General features: G+C 38.4%; 1 protein-coding gene across 3 annotated transcripts in view; it reads right to left on the reverse strand.

The window, feature by feature from the left end:
- The window catches only part of EPHA6 (EPH receptor A6), a 365,847-nt gene that overhangs the window by 115,076 nt on the left and 232,597 nt on the right, over positions 1 to 18,174 (reverse strand). For all 3 annotated transcript variants that reach the window (XM_041480224.1, XM_041480226.1, XM_041480225.1), the window contains one exon: positions 2,515 to 2,639. In XM_041480224.1, coding sequence (XP_041336158.1) covers positions 2,515 to 2,639 — 125 coding nt within the window. The remainder of the gene's footprint in view (positions 1 to 2,514; positions 2,640 to 18,174) is intronic.

Genomic DNA, 18,174 nt, shown 5'->3' on the forward strand with positions numbered 1-18,174 from the left:
TACTGACAATTTTTAAAATGTCAACAAGAAACCTTAAAAAAATAGCAGTAATACTTGTAAAAGTTTAGAATACTGCATAATTCTTTAGAGCTTCAAGAAATTAAGAAACTGATATAACCAGCTGAATTTGAGGGATTGAGTGGTTGTATTTGATGGAGACATTCCATTCTTATATTGTTTATCAGAACAAAACCTTTCTTTATTAAATGCAAATGATAGCTAGAAAGGGATATGCAAAATGGACTGCAAAAGTTATTCCATTTTTCTACCTAGTGTGTTTATTAGTAGCTAAGACTACTGTTTTCTGCCTTTTTCTTGACTCCCTTAGACATTAATAAAATTTCTGACCTTTTCATATTTAACATGTCCTTCAACTTTACCTGCATTTTTTTGCTCTTGTTAGAGGGGTGTCTTTGTGATAAATTCATACTAGATCCAGTAGAAAATTATTTCCCTCTTATCATATCTTCTGTGAGCATGTAACAACGTGCCTACTTTGTCACTTCTGCTGAGAACGGGAATGCTGATATTCCCCTGTTTCAGAGTTCCTGGGAAGGCTGAGAGATTACAGTGCCACTGGCTACATCTAGCCCTGTCATAACACAAACTATGCTTTTTAATACACAGAGCTCCACAGGGAAGAAGAAAAAAAATGAACTGGAACTTAAGTTAATTGTGCATATTAATATTTTCTGGCTTTGAGGTAGGAACCATCCCTTTTTCTTCCTCAATATAAAATTTCATTTGCATTTGGCCACTACACTTAGCCAGTGTTGTAATGTATGCTTCTTGATTTAAATATGATTAAAGCAAGATTTAAATATTATTAAAGAGGTGTTAAATAATATTTTCCAATTTAATGCTGTAAATAAGCAGAATGACTTGCAGTACTGGATTATTCATCTCTCTGATCAAGAACCTCGCCTCCAACACAGGTCTTGCAAATTACACCTGTGCCACAGCACTGGAAGGTGCCAGCAATGCATTTTATCTCCCCTGACCTCAGAGGAAAGAGTTTATAGAGAGAAGATGTTCCTTATATATTTTAAAAGGTGGACATAGAAAATTGTTCTCTTTTTTTCATAAAAACAGATAAGAGTGGTTTAAACTGTGTCTAGCAAAGGGTCTTAAAGCCTGTGCGTGTAGTCCTGCTGCACAATGGTCAAGGCTAAGGAACAAGTAGATCCCTAAGAAAAATTATTTGCCTTGTCACTCAGCACTGACTGCTCTTGGCACATAATCCATTGAGAAATGATTCTATTAAATATATATCTAAGATTTATAATTTAACATCCATACGAACAGCTACAGATCTTCGGAACTATTCCTATTCGACTGAATAAAATCTCACAATTTGTCTTGTTTAATTCACCTCTTTAATATCAACAAAGAAAAGAAATTCAAGTCATAATAGGGACATAATATGACAATGGATCAGAACCTGAAGGACTTCCATTAGAGTAGGAAAAGAGGGTTCCTTGCTTTGGCTCACCAAATATTCTAAGCAATCTGTCTTCTCCTTCTAGCTGTCCTATTTAAATTGTTCAGAGTTTTTTTCCCAGTTTACCCTTTCTTCTGCATCATTAAAGCTGCATAATCTCAACAGTGAAGTGCAGTCAAGGAATAAAATTCTCAGATATTTACAGAGCCTAATATCCCTAATACTTTCTTCCATGACTTGGTTTGTATTTCTGTTCTTTGTGATCTTCATACACATCAGTTCCACTGTGACTTCAGATGGGGGCAGGGAAACAGCAAGAACTGACTTAGCAGGGAACTGTTTAAGGTACAGACACCAAAAATTTCCCATCTATGTCTTCAGGATTGAAGGCACTGGTCAGCACGAATTTTTTTACTGGTACCAGGCCCAGTAGCAAATGGAAATGACAAAATATGTTTTGTGCTTATGGAGAAGGAGGCTTCAATTTATGCTTTTCCAGTACATGCTGTGTGGGCACCTTGTACCTTTACTTGTAATGCTTGTTGTAGCCCTCTTCTGTGTGAAATTGCCTAATTTTGACAAAGCACCAGAAATCCAATAGTTTCTCTTGTAACCTTTTCTAACCCTCTAAAAAATGATAGTGCACCTATCCTTTAAGCACATACTATTGCTTTATTTAGCAATAATAAATAAATACATCTTTTGCCTCAAATTGAAATCACATTCCCATTCACTTTAAATTCTGTTGTGTCACTCTAATGTGAAGTTTTTACAGTCTATAAATCAAAATGTATTGAAGCATGTGATCCATTTATCCATGTTTGTAAATGGAGTTACTATGAGACAAGTAAATGCACAATCTGTTGCTGCTCTACTCAACTCTAGTGTGAAACAAGACAGTCATTAACAAATCAGAAGCAAAACAACAAAAAAACAGCACAAAATAAAAAGTCTGGCATACACAGCATTGTATGTGGCGTCAAGTGAAAAGTTTTTTTAAAAATACTATTAAGAATACAAAACACATTGCTTTTTAGGATCTGAGTGTGGGTGATGCTGTAAGTGAGACCTACTTTCTCATAGTACTTGATCTCGTAGTCCAGAATTGCTCCATGGGGAAAGTCCGGCTCTTGCCAGGAGAGGGCAATGCTGTTTTGGGAAGCCCAGTCCTTCCTTACCATACCTATCAAGGTGGGTGCTGAAAGGGAAAAGGATAACTAAGGGTTAAAGACGAAGCACACGGTTTATCCTTCCAACCTCCTGTCTGAGGATACCAACCCGAGGCAACTTGGAGTGACCTCCAGCCAGAAAAGCATGACAGATGGCAATTCTCAGGGAAACCATATAACCTGGAATTAATGTCTCAAGCACACGCTGGTAACTCCTCTGCTGAAGCGCACAGCAGCTTCTGGAAAATGGCTGTGTGCAAAAATACAGAAAGAAACTGGGCTGGGTGGGCTCTGCCCCAGCCAGGCAGCGCTGCTGGCTCCAGGGACACCGTGCCCAGAGCAGAGCCACATTGCAGAGGCAGCAAATTCTGCAGGCAGGTTAATCTTCATTAAATGTTATGATTCAAGCGTTTAGGACGTACATTCAGTTTACTCTCTGGGGTAAAATAAAGTGACACAGCTCAAAACAGATGCAATGAATCCCTTTCCTGGCAAGCCCTTTGTGAGGTGTCTGTGTGCACCAAGAGCCAGATCCTTCAGGAGCTCCTGGAAGGGATTGGGGTATGGGCAAACTGGGGGGAAAAAGCAGCTTCTGGAAGGGGCCCAACATGCATGGATGCACCCAGCAGCCAAATTATCTCACTCTGGGGTTAACCAATTTTAAGAACCAGTTTTTCTGCCTTTTTGGAAAAGAAGGTGCCCTGTTATCTACGCAATGATTTTAAATGGTGCAAAGACTGTGTTCTAGAAAACAATCTTTGCTTACTTTATTAATCTGGTCAAGCATCTAAAAATATTCTCCAGACACTAATGCGTGTTTTAATAGTATTGATGTGCAGCCCTCCCAAATGTTACAGCAAACCCAGTCATATCATTCAACAGTCCTGAACACAACTATGATCAACAATCCAGCTACCAAAAGTGGTTCACAGATTTCACTATTTGTATTCCCACTAAAAGGTATCAGTTTATTACACACCCACTCCCATTCATCTCTCTTCTGAATCTTACTTAACTTCTTCCAAGTTTCCATGGAGTTGTCTCCTAAAAATAACATATTTTTATGACTTCTGGTTTTATCTTTTGAACGAAACAATCTCCCTAAGAAAATGAAAAGAGAATCTGTTTCTAGTCACAAAATTTCACGCCTTAGTTTTCTTTCCTGTAAACATTTCAGGAGATTTAAGAAATGAAAACAATAAATTCTAGAATGCAAACAAACACTGAAGAAAACAAAACTGTGTGTTTCTCTTTGAAAAAAGGGAAACTCTACACAGAGACGTGCACATTTTTCTCTGTGATAATGCATTTATCTGAGAGAGAAAATTAACTTCCATCCAGTCTTACCTTTGAGTAATTATTTTCTGGGATAGTAATTTTGTCCTCTCTGATGTGAAAAAATCCCCAACTCAACAACTAACACCAGAAAAAAAACCCTACCAAAGTGTAAGGGCTGACACAGGAAACTTCTACACCTTTGCCACTTTAACCACAGGATTGATGCAAGGGTGTCAGAGCAAAAAAATAAAAAATCCTGCCATGCAGAATAAAGGATTAACCTGGTTTTCAGAAAGCCCTTAAACAGCATAATGTAAATAACTGAACAGAATAAAACACAAATTAATAAATAAAAAGCATTCACAGGATTTGAACCAAAGTGTTATCCCTGGGTAGGCACAGCTACTTCCTTAGGTAAAATGAAATTTTTGTTCTTGAAACTGAGGGTAAAGTTGAGCTCTCATAATATTTCTCTGGGGTCCAATCAACTTCTCCAAGCAAGATACAAAGCCATGTCTGTTTGAAGGAAAGCAGGAGCTAGCAAACATGGATTTGTAATTGCTAAACAGAGATCAAGGGCCTAGGAAGGCACTGCTCACACAAATTGTTTTACTATTTGTTACTCTGAGTCATTCACTGGCATTGAGCTATGATTTACAGGTGGGTCTGAGTGAGCTACAGCAACCTGTCAGATACATCTGGTACCCCTGTGTGCCTGCTTAGAGGTGATGAGCATCTGCTGGGCCACCTTCCCAGCACACTGCAGCTTCATCCCTCAGCACCTGGGAGCTCACTGCTCAGGCAACCCAACCCCAAGCAAAATTATTAAGACTGATGACAGAAAACACCAGGTTAAGCTGTAGACAAAATTATATTCTTGGCTCTTTTAGGCTTATAAAATATACACTGCTGATATAACACGTCTTCAAATTGTAGCCTCAACTTTACAAGCTTTTCGTATGTACTGCATGACGGGGATTTTTCTTTGTGTTCTAACTTCCAAATTTATACAGCAATTGATGCATGTTTTCAGCCTGAGTTCAACAGAATAATTCTTCCATTTGATGAAGTGCAGTTCAAAAGCACAGTCGTGTGAAGATCCTCTCAAAACTTTAGTATATGAAATAACCCCGTTGCCTTCCTGGGAAAGAACTCAGTCTGAAATTAACAGAACAGAATGACTTTAGATCTCCCCTAAACCACCTGTGCTTGACCTGCACTTGAAACCAACAAGCCCATACAGCAAGGCTCACATCACACCTGTGGCACTGTGCCAGCACTGAATACTCTAAATCCAAATGCAGAGATGTGCACCTAAAGCTGTGAATATGAGAAGTGAATTTGTGTTTTTATCAAGGAAAAAAAAAAAAAAAAGAAAAGAAAAAAAGAGTGTACTTTTTAACAGAAAGGCCCAGAAGAATCACCATTGACCATTTCCTGTATGTGCAGAAGGATGCTCCTGTTTTTGGCAGACAGGATTCCAGTCAGAAAATTATTGCAGGAAGAAACAGACAAATAAAACCAAGTAATTAAAAGCACAGCTAGCTGAGTTTCTATTTCTTTTCTTGTGAAGTGCTACTAAACAGCACTCATGTCTGTGGAGAAATTTCTGCTCCTTACAACTGTTGCTCACCAGAGCAGAAGTCAATTAGACCTTAGAGATCCTATCCACTTATTGTTAAAGCTCTTTTTAACCAGAAGACTGTAAGATAGGTACATTCTATTTTCCCATTCCTAAAGGCTGCTCTAATGTCCCTATGATGAATCAATGGGAAGTTCTGTTAATTAGTTGTTTCAAATCCAGTAGCTGCAGGAGAACTCTAATATGGTTACCAATTAAACCATTTGAAAAAAGAAATGCTTAGAAGAGCAGCATGGGTTTTAATCACTTTAAGGGCAGCATTTTCTTGCCATTGGTCCTAGGCTGAAGGGTGGTTTCTGGCTCTTGAGCTCAGCACTGATCTGTGTTTTGTACAGAGGATTCTTTGCACCATCTGTTTTCTTCTACACTGTTGTAAATTTCTTGAATTACAATGAGTCATCTACAATGTGGTGAGCTCCTCATTTAATCTAGTCCCATAAGCTTCTTGGTCTTTTCAAATTTTTATTGAATAATGGAAGTGCATTCTTTTTGGAAGTGCTGATTTTATTCTAAACTCTTTTGGATTCTCTTTTTCAGATTCCTTTTTTTCTCATGCAATACATACAGGAAAATGTGTATTTTAAACAATGACTGGATCTAAGTGTCTTTTCCCTAGATAATTTCTTTATCTGAGGCTGACTTCCATCATCCATAAGTGTCTGATTTCAAAATAGGTGATCTGTAGGGCTGCTGAAGCTTTTTTCTTTCACTGCATTTTCTAATTGTGCTATTTCTTCTTTCACAAGAAAGTAGGCAAAGAAATGCCTCCTGTTTCCAGGACTCCTATCCACTTATTGTTAAAGCTCTTTTTAACCAGAAGACTGTAAGATAGGTACATTCTATTTTCCCATTCCTAAAGGCTGCTCTAATGTCCCTATGATGAATCAATGGGAAGTTCTGTTAATTAGTTGTTTCAAATCCAGTAGCTGCAGGAGAACTCTAATATGGTTACCAATTAAACCATTTGAAAAAAGAAATGCTTAGAAGAGCAGCATGGGTTTTAATCACTTTAAGGGCAGCATTTTCTTGCCATTGGTCCTAGGCTGAAGGGTGGTTTCTGGCTCTTGAGCTCAGCACTGATCTGTGTTTTGTACAGAGGATTCTTTGCACCATCTGTTTTCTTCTGCACTGTTATAAATTTCTTGAATTACAATGAGTCATCTACAATGTGGTAAGCTCCTCATTTAATCTAGTCCCATAAGCTTCTTGGTCTTTTCAAATTTTTATTGAATAATGGAAGTGCATTCTTTTTGGAAGTGCTGATTTTATCCTAAACTCTTTTGGCTTCTCTTTTTCAGATTCCTTTTTTTCTCATGCAATACATACAGGAAAATGTGTATTTTAAACAATGACTGGATCTAAGTGTCTTTTCCCTAGATAATTTCTTTATCTGAAGCTGACTTCCATTATCCATAACTGTCTGATTTTAATAGGTGATCTATAGGGTTGCTGAAGCTTTTTTTTCCCTTTAGTGCAGTTTCTGATTGTGCTATTTCTTGTTCCACAAGAAAGTAGGCAAAGAAATGCCTCCTGTTTCCAGGACTGAACAGCTTTTATAGGATGCCCATTCATGGTGAGGAAGCTTCAGACCCTATGACAGCTGATGACCAAAGCTCACCTGGTACCTGTTTATACATGGAATCTTTCACCCCTTCATATCTCAATTCAAATCTTATTTCTTTGGTGAAGAGAAATCATGACAGCTCAAAGACCTCTCCCTTCAGTCACTTTGTTTTAAAAAAAAAATTCTACCATCAAATAAGAACAGCTGCACCAGTTTTGTCCTCCTCCTTCCTTCCCCCTGAATTGTATCTGAATTTTGCCCAAAGCCGATGAAGTGCCAGCAGATACAAATTTGGAGAGGAGAGAGTGGAAATAGGATCTGAACTGTATGGATGCTGTTGGGAGCAACTTCATTCTTTTGGACACCATCCTCATGAGAAGACTGTGGGTCTCAGTATGTAAAAATATTGGGGTCTCAATATGTAAAATAATGCCCTTTGGGATCACGAGTTTAATTCAGTTTGTTGTTTCTATACCTCTGCCATTACCAACAATAATGCAAATTGCATAATTAAATGTTATTCTTTCCCTGAGACCCCTGCCTGCTTCAAGGTACAAGAGAGATCACACTCACCAAAATATAGGGCTTTGTCACATGTTTTCTGAGCAGGGGTTTCCCTTCAGAGGAGGAAATCCACCTCTCTCCCTGCCTCTTGCTCCTCTCGTATCTCAGTCACTTCTCAACGGCACTTATGAGAAAATACTCACTAAACTCTACTCAAAGCCCTTGCTTCTCTTTCAAAACTCATTAATGCCTGTAGGTTCCCCTACAGAGGAGGAAACCTGCTTTAGCATCCTGCAAGGAGCCTGCATTCCTCCTCTTGGGGAACAAGTTCTTTCAGTAAGAGAAGAACAGACAGTTGAGGGTGGAAGAAATATCAGTGGTGCAATGAGTAATGGACATTGACTGAGTTGGGTCAGAAAACAAAAGAAACCTGTTTTCTTGGTCATGAAAAGGAAAGGGCTTCTTCAAGCTTCAAATACAGGTTAATGGCACAAATTAAACCAACAGTAACCTATGCTTAACCCTATAGAAGTTACAGTTATCTAATAATTCCAAGCCTATTAAACAAAGATGTTAGGGAACCAAACAGAATAGAAAAGCATCAAGTTCCAAATCTGAAGTGTTCTTCCAGATGGTAAAAACACTCTTTGCACTTTTCCTATGCCAGAAAATGATATTATAATTTCACAGTGTTTCACCAGCCTATGCTCTGTAACTATATTACAATTCCTATACTATTGGACACTGAATATGATTTCATATTATAAATATCAATAAAAAGAGCACTGAGATTTCATTCACAATTCCACCTTTGGAAAAAAAAAAGGAAAAAAAGATGTTATTTCAAGGCACAGTAAGAAAAATATTGCTTTTACTCCTGATTCTAGGAAGATTACTAGAAAGGCAATAAGCAGTACAAAGATGCTCTCTAGGAGAAGACATTTTACTCCAGTAACAGAACTGGAAGCAATAAAACAACATTTCCTGATCAATGATAGTGCCTCCAGTGTTTTACCCATTTGAGCTATTTGCCAAGGATTTTCCAGGGCAGTTAAGAGGCCTGAAGCCTTGATCCTGCATTACTAATGCCATGTTGAAGCATAAGATCAGTCATCTGAAGGATGCAGTTGTGCTGTCTATCATCCAGAGCAGTCTTCACTCCGGCAGAATGGTTATTAATCCTCCAGCAGAGATGCAGTTCATCCTTTCTTTCTTTTGTGTTTGTTTGTTCATCTTTCTGTTGCTATCTTTGTAGGATAAGGGAAGAAAGAGTATCTTATGAACAAGGGATGTGATAGGGATCCAGGAGACCTCTGTCTATATTCTTTTCTGGTTGTGCTCCAGAGATTTTCTTTAATCTTTTGACTGAGCTATCTTAACATACAATGTGAATGTCAATAAGTTCCTTTATTTGCAATACGTGAGCACTTTTTTGTTAGAAGTGCGAGTGTATGAATATAAAAGACTAAAACCTAAGCATAAGCTGACATGGGAAACAAACCACAGAAATATGAACAGAAATTAAACTTTTATTAAAAAAAACCCCACCTCTGTATAGTAAAGATGTTCACGTGGATGAAACATCCTCAGGTTTATACTGAATTCAGCAAGAATTTGTTTGCTTACCACTCAACCTTGCTTTCAATTAGTACAGTGACTAGATAAGATATTTGATTCTTCCCATAATAGAGTCTCTTATCTTCCTAATCATTTCAGTAGTAATTCACAGTTACAGTGCTTGGAGGGGATACTATTAGTGGCACTAACCTTGGAGTTCAAAGTTGAGTATGGTGTTTCCCTGACAAAGCACTACAGCTTGCAAATTAACAAGTTTGGGGTTTAAAAAAGTATTTTTATTTCATTTTCTTACACTAGTTCCCTAAAGGTTTGCACTCAAAAGACAGCAGAGCGGTGTGCTTCTTTTGAAGCACTTCATTTACTGAAAACAGGCCTCCAGCAAGTTATAATTATCATCTCTCCCTCCATCTTAAAAGTCTTTCCCCTTGCAGATCTCCTTTGCTTGCTCAGAAAGGGTGGATGGAAGCCAAGTGAACCAAATATCCTTGTCAAAAACTGGATTCTGCTTAGAGTGTTGTGGGCTAAAGGTCCTGATAGACACAACCCCCAGATTTCCTCCAGGGTAAATGTAGATTCAACATGGCTTTTTTTTTTTGTGATCCATAATGCAATTCTTTCTTCCTTGCTGCCTAATTTCTCTTTCATCTATTGTTGATCTTATGTAGAGAGACAGGAATTATTCATCCACACAGTTTTGCAACACTACAGATTTTCTTTCACTTCCAGAACATGGTGCCATTCTCCATTTTTCGAGCTTCAGACACAGGCATTCCTAAATCTTTACTTCTCACAGGACCTAATCAGCTCCTGATACTTCAAAGTGGATTTTAGCAGAAGATACTTAAAACAACAGTACAAAATAAAGCCTTCTCAGCTGTCAGCCAGACTGTGTGGCTGTTTTGCTCTCTCTGATGACCTGTATGTGCAAAATCTCAAAGGTAAAAAGTATTGTGAGGTATTTGACACAATTTATAGCACAATGAATGACTAAAAATATCTTAGTTATAAGTTGTTGGTTTTTTTTAATAGTATTAAAAAATATTTTAATACTATTATTTTATACTATTTATATACTATTTTTTTAATAGTATTTTTTTAATAGTATCAAAAAATCATACAAATGCTTTACCTAAATGTATGTTTTAAGGAGTTACTTTACATGCTCTGTATGTCCAAACCAAGAGGAATAAATTCAGTTCAAGAAAACACAGAGGGAGGGTGTGAGTCCAGGAATCAGATGCAAACAATAAAAATTATGCAAAACTACACCAAGTTGCCTGCCACATAAACAGAAATAATGTCAAATCAACAGGCCTCTGGCAACAAAAGGGATTTGCATCAGAATAAACAGTTTCTTGGCTCCTTTCCACTGCCTTTTAGGGCTGGAGCAGCAGGAGGCAATGAGAGACCTAACAGGTCACGGGGATTGCTGAGGGAACAGCTCCCTAAAAGCCAGAGCTTGTTTGGCAGAAGGCAAAACTGAGGTTGTGTGGGACTGGTACATCATGTCACAACAGGTGGCAACAACTTCTGTGGCTGAATGGCACAGTAAAAATGTGGTAACTGGGAAAAAAAGGCACTTTTCTTCACTGGCTTCTTCTGGGCATGTTCTGGATCAAAAACCAGGGAAGGGTGCAAGAGGCCACTCCAGGCAAGTCCATTCCCTTCCTGTCACTCCTTGTGATGATTATAAACCCTGCTGTGGTACCTAGGGGAGAAGTAACAGAACATTACATCCCTAACCAGCAGATTTTCTGCTTTTACAACCTCAAATGTTCTGTGTTGTGCTGTTCAATGCTCCTCCTGACTCAGACATTGTGGCAAGCTGCTGACTGTCGGCTGGTGGCATGTTTGAAATTGGTGTGTGTGCATTCCTGGGCTACTATTCCTAACAAGCAGGAGTCCTCTAAAAAAGAAGGCAGAGTGGCTTATGGGGTTTCCTTTTTAAGGAAAGCTGTTCTGAAAGAGAAGGATGCAGGAGAAATTAGTTTATCAGCAGATTCAGTTTGCTACTATAATGATGTTAATCAGCGTGAAGAAAGATGTGTTCCAGCCCGTGTGTTATATAAGGTAAAAATATCATCCCAGCGCTGCTAGGTGCCCTGTGATGTGGGGACAACCTGTGGTGACACATTTCCCCAGAGAACTTTGTTTTCAGCCTCCTGGTGTAACTTAGGTATTGCTACAAATTGATTGGAAATACAACTTGAGGTTAAGAAGGCGTCATTCATTGCAGCGAGGTGTCATTATGGAAACAGAGCTGTAACTAAGTCTCATTCAGCAACAACCCCTCCAGGGTCAACTGCAACCAAATTGCTCTGCAGAACTTCCTGCTGCTAAATTGATCTCAGAAGTTGGAAAACGAAATAAGCAGGTTAAAAAGCACTAGGAAATCTGCCATCTTTCCACTCCATTAATTGCCACTCGTCCCGCGATGTAACAAAGGAAAACATAAAATGTACACTCATTTCAGCAAATCTTTCCTGCTCTTGTTTATATCCAAATACGGGGCTAGATCAGATGGTAAGTCATTTTCTGTCAAACAGTATGCTACAGGTCTGAAAGAGGTTTTTCTTTTAGCAAGAATATCATAAATATTTTATGTGAACATCTTCTGTGAACCTTCTGTAAAAGCCGTGTTTGTTGGCATGTGCAGAGAATGTCAGAGCTACTGTACTTCAATATTTTGAGTGAATGTGTGTAATGCATGGAGACACATCCAATACTGACTTCAAATGTACATCTTCAAATAATTTCCCCAAAAGTGTTGATTTTGACAAAGCATTCTAGAAACCACAGCGATGCTAAATTAATATGCCCTTATAAATTAATTCCCAGAATGATGTTACAAACAAAATTATGTAACTTATTATGTACTTCATAAATGCAAAAAAATATTCCAAAGGTTTAGTCTAGCTCTGTTTTATTGAGGGTCGAGTATCTTTTAAATCTTTGATGTGGAAACCTATGCACAGAAAAGCAGACCCTTTTAAACTTTGGCATACAGACAAGAAACACTTCTAGGAGACCAGGAAGTCGATGGTTTGTACTTGATGCACACGAATCACTGAAAAGCACTGCTGCTGGCAAATGTAGCTTAGGTGTTCAATTTCTAGACAAGTAAGGTAGAATCTGACTTGACTCAAGTAAGTTAAAAAATTGGGGATTAGTTTTGGCAAGTTGTCTTGAGTCCCTCTGTAGTCAGGAGATGAGATGCTCAACCTGCTTTGGGTGCTGGTAGATCAAATGTTTTAGCCACAGTACTTAACACATGCATCACTGCCATCAGCACAAAGCTCATTGCAAAGTCAGTCATGGATCTTCTTTAAAGGTGACCTCTAGAGCAATGCAGGAGTAATTTTAGATATGTCAAGTAATTTTAGATATGTCAAGAGTAAAAATAAATTTTTACTCTTTTCTTTTTTTTTTTTTAGTTTGGTGTATCTATACAATACTTCTACATGAAGTAGCATGTTTAAGCTACCAAAAAAATGTTGACAAAATATCAAGGCACATGCTCTGCAGTGAAAGATCATTTATGTGTTTTTTTTAGTTAGCTCGTTGGGGATGTTTATACACCTCTCAGTCTGAGGGCAGGCTCTCAAGGTGATGGATAGAAGCAATGACACCTGAAGGTATCAGGACAAATTCACTCTAAAAGCAATGAGCTGCTGGCCTTTAACTTCTGTTATGTCTAAAACCTGAGCTTCAGAAGAGGCCAGTGGCTCTTTCTGGACTACAGCACTCATATTCTGAAAACATGTCACAGTAATATTAAATGCATTTGAAAAATAAGTGCCTTTTTTTGTGTATTTTCCTCTTTCAAGAAGATTGAGTTGCTTTTATTCACAAAGACAGAACTCCACAGAGTTGAAAAACCATTGGGATCTAAAGAGTTTTCATCTTTCTGACTAGTATAAAAATTAAAACAGCAAGAAAGAAGTGTAGAAATTAGATCAGATGACAGGCAGTAAAACATATTTCTAAGAGAGGTTTGTGGAAGGCTGGTAATTATGGAATAACCTTTCAAAAGGAAAGCCTCTTCAATTATTCGCTTCTAGTTTGCTCATGCCCTGCAGCTTGTGGTTTAATACTTATTACACATATCCATGCTCATGGAGAGGCAATCTGACAAAGACTCATGTGAGAAGGAAACCTGAGTATCCACATCTCCAGGTCAGTACCTCTCTCACCTTAAGGAGCCTTCCTTTTCTTTCCAAGAAATTAATTATCCAAGGAATGCCCTCCTAGCAAGAGCCTCTGAATTGTCAGAACTCTTCCATTATGCCCCTTAGGTATTTCTGTTCTTTTTCTTGACACTTAATGAGTTTTTGTGTTCTTCAAAATTCTGTGTGCTGAACTCTGCCTTTGGAGATTTTTTCCCAGGTCTATTTTTCATCTCCTATCTCTAGTAGCACAACAAATGTGCTTCCTACAGGAAAAAAGAAAAGCAGGAAGGTTTGAGTAGGAAAGCTGAGCACTGCTGTCCTCCACAAACTCTTCTTGTCCAAGGAATGAAGTCTAGGGGACTTACTGACACATGCAGAGTTTGCACTGGTTGTTTTCTAAAAAGGACCATAAAAAATTCTGCAGTGTCCAAAAAGTTAGGGAGTTGACAGACACTGAAGCAAGAACCAGAGAAAACATTCCTTATTAACGAAGATGCTACTGAATGCTGCTGGAAACTGGAAGACCACATATGGAGAAGCATTATTTGACACTTTCCTGATCTTTTTCCACCAGTGTACCCCATTTCTCTTATTGCCAGAGAAAAAAAATAATGGACTAGATGAGCCTTCTAAAATTCAGATACACTATCTGGTTACAAAGCTTTCTGTTTAGCTCAGTCCAAAGGCAAGCTGGCTACATACAGCCTCCTTCTGGAACAAGCTTTCATCTATCCCCAAAGAGTCTTCTGCACTGCAGAAATTTTACAGAGAGAAAACACCCTGCTCTTGCAGCTCTGGGAGCTGCTTGTAAGAACTAATGGTTCATATCCACACAGTACATTAGTGACATGCAGCTGAGTGCTCTGGGGTCTAACTTTCAAGTGCCTGATCTTCAGAATGATATTCAGAGTTAAATTATGCTCTGTGTCCACTGTGCTCCTTAACACTGTCAAAAACAGAAGAAATCAGAGCATGCACAAAATTGGAGCTTTCAGTTTGACAGCTCATGTTAAACACCAAGGTTAGACATTGGTATTGCACTACTGAAATATTGTTACATTGGAAAAACCCACAAAATAATGATCTCAGTAGCAAAAGTTTGCTCAGCCTCTTTTATTTTTATCATGAAAAAAAATCTTCCTTCTTTGAATTCTCCTTAGGTATTATAAGTAATTCTCTTTGTCCAATATCATACTTTGATGTGTCATTCAGTTGTGGGTCTGTAGTTTGGAAGGTCTGAGAAATCAGTATGTCCACACAGGAGATTTAAAGTTTTTTGGCACACAAACAAAACCAAACAGTAAGACCTGCTAATTCTGACCCATGTCTCAGTGCTTGGCAGAGACTCCATTTCTGTGACCTTCATCTTAAAATTTCTACAGCAAACAATCATCTCAAATCCCTCTGTACTTAAACATATGGTGAAACCTGGGCAAGAAAAACCCTACCAAAAAACAGCAGCTAAGGAAATCTTTGATACAGGGGAAAAAAAAAATCCTCCACACATGCAGCAATTCCTTGAATGCCATCTAGAGGACACTAACCTCCCATGGCTATGAAAGGGTCCTGACACACTCAAATGTGTCAGTTCCAGATCTTCTAGCTCTTTATCTGCACTGTTCAGTGAATAAGAGTTAGTAAAATCTGGTCAAAAAGGAAGTTTAAAAATACCAACAAAATAAATAATACAAGACAGCTTTGTAATAACTTCTAAAAAATACTAATCTCCTTGCACAGATTAATTCTGTGCAAACAAATTTGTGCAAAATAATTACTGAAACCAAAGGACTATTTGCAATTTTTTGTCCTAAAGTATACTGGTTATCATTTTGATGGTCCTGCATCAATATCATGAATTTGCTGAGCTATCATACTAACTCTGCAATAAATCAGAATTTTCCGTATTTCATTAGGGATCATGATCAGAAAGTATTTGTAGTGTTGACTTAACTACTCATGACACGGTTGGTCAGATATATCATGTCTGAGCTTGCAACTGCTTATATTATGCAAGGTGATCTTCCCCCGAAATGTCCTTCCAAAAAATTCCACATTAACTGAATGCATAAAGTTTTGAGGAAGAAAGGCTATCTTGATAATTAATTCATTGGCTCTGGCTGACAAGATCTCTTCAAACTCTTTGAGTTTGTCAGTGTTTGTTTCAGTCTCCACTTGCTGGTCAGGTCCTGTTAAATTTACACCATCTACTCTCAGTTACTTTGAGCGTCTAATTCCATGGGAACACCTAAAGTTAGGAGCATTAAGACCCATTTAGCAGAAGAAACGTAGCAATTCTATTTCTTCTGAAATCTGTAAGATGGCACATCTTAAAAATATTGTTATCCCAGCCTGTCTGGTCCATGCTCAGCATCGCTCCTCAGTGCCCACACTGCAAAGACACTGAGCTCTCTTTCCTCAACCAGTGAAATGTGTTACTTTTAATCTACACTCACAAAACCACCTTAATGGCTTTGTTTTTTAAGATAACAATCACTCTAACCCTACTCCACTCTAGAAAGATTCATATCACCAAGAAAAATATTTTAAATTATGTTTTGCACACTTCATAATACAATCTTTTGCATCTGAACCTCCCATCAGGTATAATCCTGCTACATTGCCAAGTTCAAAGATGTTGTTTGCTTCCTTTTAAAACAGGTAGAAATACAAGCATGGAGTCTCAGATTCTGATAAAATGACAATGCTACTACTACTACTACTAATAATAATAATCACCTGACATTTCAGTAAGCACCCCATCCTGAGTACAAAATATAAAACAGCTGAGAGGGAGACATTTATTAGCACTCTAAAGTAATTGCAACTAGCACGGAAGACAATAGCTGACATATTTCAATGCTTACACATGTTGATTAAATAATTAAGAAAATTTCACCTGTTTAAGAATGATTTCTAGAAGGTTTATGGTTCAGAATAATAATTTGTAAGACATCGTTGTTATGATAAATACATAATTGAAATAATCAGGTATCATAATTCTGTTTCCAGGATCATATGTACACTGTTCTCAGTGTCTGAAAAATATGTCCATATTCTACATATGCTTTTTGTTTACAGTGGACCAAGTCCACCAAGACCCTTTCGCTGTACATTTTGCTTATCCTGTCCTGTTTGAGATGCTCATGAATGATTTGCTGAGCTAAGAAAGTCTGCTAAATTTAATCAGGGTAGTAAAAAGGGAGGACTATGGAGAAATGTGGTGGGCTTCATGAGATCAGCTGACTGGATAATAAAATGGCAGATGGAATTCAGAGGAGAATAATGCACACAGGAAAAGAACCCCTAATTTCATAAGCAAAATGAGCTCTGAGCTGACCATTTCCACCCAGGAACAAGAGTTTTGAGTTCTAATAAATAGATCTATGAAAATGCCAGCTTTGTGCTCCAATGCAATAAAAAAAAAGATTAAATTAAATGTTAGGGATTACAAAGGAAAAGAAAGGCCATCAGACCTTCATACTGAGACAGCATATGTGCACATTTGAAACGCATTTTGAATATTGCTTGTCATTTTGGTTTGTCATCTCAAAAACTGTATGTTAGAACAGGGAATATCTACAGTAATTAGTAAATTAAAGTTGTGGAATGGCTTGCACGCAGCTAACTCAGGAAAATAAGTGGGTTTTGCAAAGGAGGATGCAATGAAAGGTTGAATCAGGAATGACACAAAGAACACAACGTGTGATTCTTTCTTCTTGCAGCACAAAAGCTGGACATGGCAAGTGAAGTCAAAAGGATGTGATTCTTAATAAAATGTGAAATTAAGCTTTGGAATTCCTTGCCAAGGGATGCTGTAGATTTTTACATGTATTTAGTAATACATTGTTAATCTCTACTGGGCAATAATGTCCCCCCCAAAGTACAAATTGTCTGTTGAGTACTCAGGAAACATATCTTGTAAACTTCTTCTCTTCTCTCACTCAGCTATAATCTTCACTTTTTGGCTATTGCCAGACAGGATGTGAAGCCAGATGAGCCAATGTTGTGATCCAGTACAGCTGCTCTTTTGTATAATCAACAGGAGCAGAAAATGAATGTAAAAACAGAGCAGGGATGCTGCCTGTTTTGGTACTTAGTGGCTAGATGAAGAGCCTTAGCGATTTTGTTTGTTTGTTTGGTTTGTTTTTTTTTTTTTTCTTTTTTTTTTTTTTCTTTTGTGTTTTCATCTCTCTGTGTGTATGCATGGTGGTAAGCAGCCTGGAGTCTTCTCAATGGATCTGCTGCACGTGCATGGAGAAACTGCTTGCGTCTTGCAGTGGATCTGTGCCACCTGTGGCACCTCTGCTGTATCTCAGACTCACTGCAGTCGTTCATCACTGAATCCACCTGCACGTACTTTTTGTGAGGGAGCAACAGTTTATCACCAGCTAGGAAGTACTGACCATGCCTGAAGCCAGAGGAATGAAATACACAATTAAACCTAAAATGCAGAGTACTCCCACAAGATCCTATGGACAACACTCCCAGGAATTCTTCAGTTCATTTGGAGGCTGAGGCACTGGGTGCCACCCCCACGGTCAGGCAGTTCCCAAAACCCTGCACAGCTGCTTTTAGGACAGCCAGCCAGTCCTCCAGAAGGGAATCTGCCAGGCAGTGGGAATTTCTTATCAACAGGTACATGCATTTGGCTGACTCTCTGTGGGGGGACAGATTTTGTGTCTTTGGCCTGGGGCAGACTCATCAGAGGACAAACTGCTCTGGGATGGTCAGGAATGGAAGAGTCCTCTCAGCACCATTTGTTATCCTTGTACTGGGCCTGAAGATGAGCAAAGGCTGCAGGATATGCACTGAGTGAAGAGAAATGCAGG

This window comes from Pyrgilauda ruficollis, unplaced genomic scaffold, assembly GCF_017590135.1.
Source record: "Pyrgilauda ruficollis isolate IOZ18807 unplaced genomic scaffold, ASM1759013v1 scaffold50, whole genome shotgun sequence".
Lineage (NCBI taxonomy): Eukaryota > Metazoa > Chordata > Aves > Passeriformes > Passeridae > Pyrgilauda > Pyrgilauda ruficollis.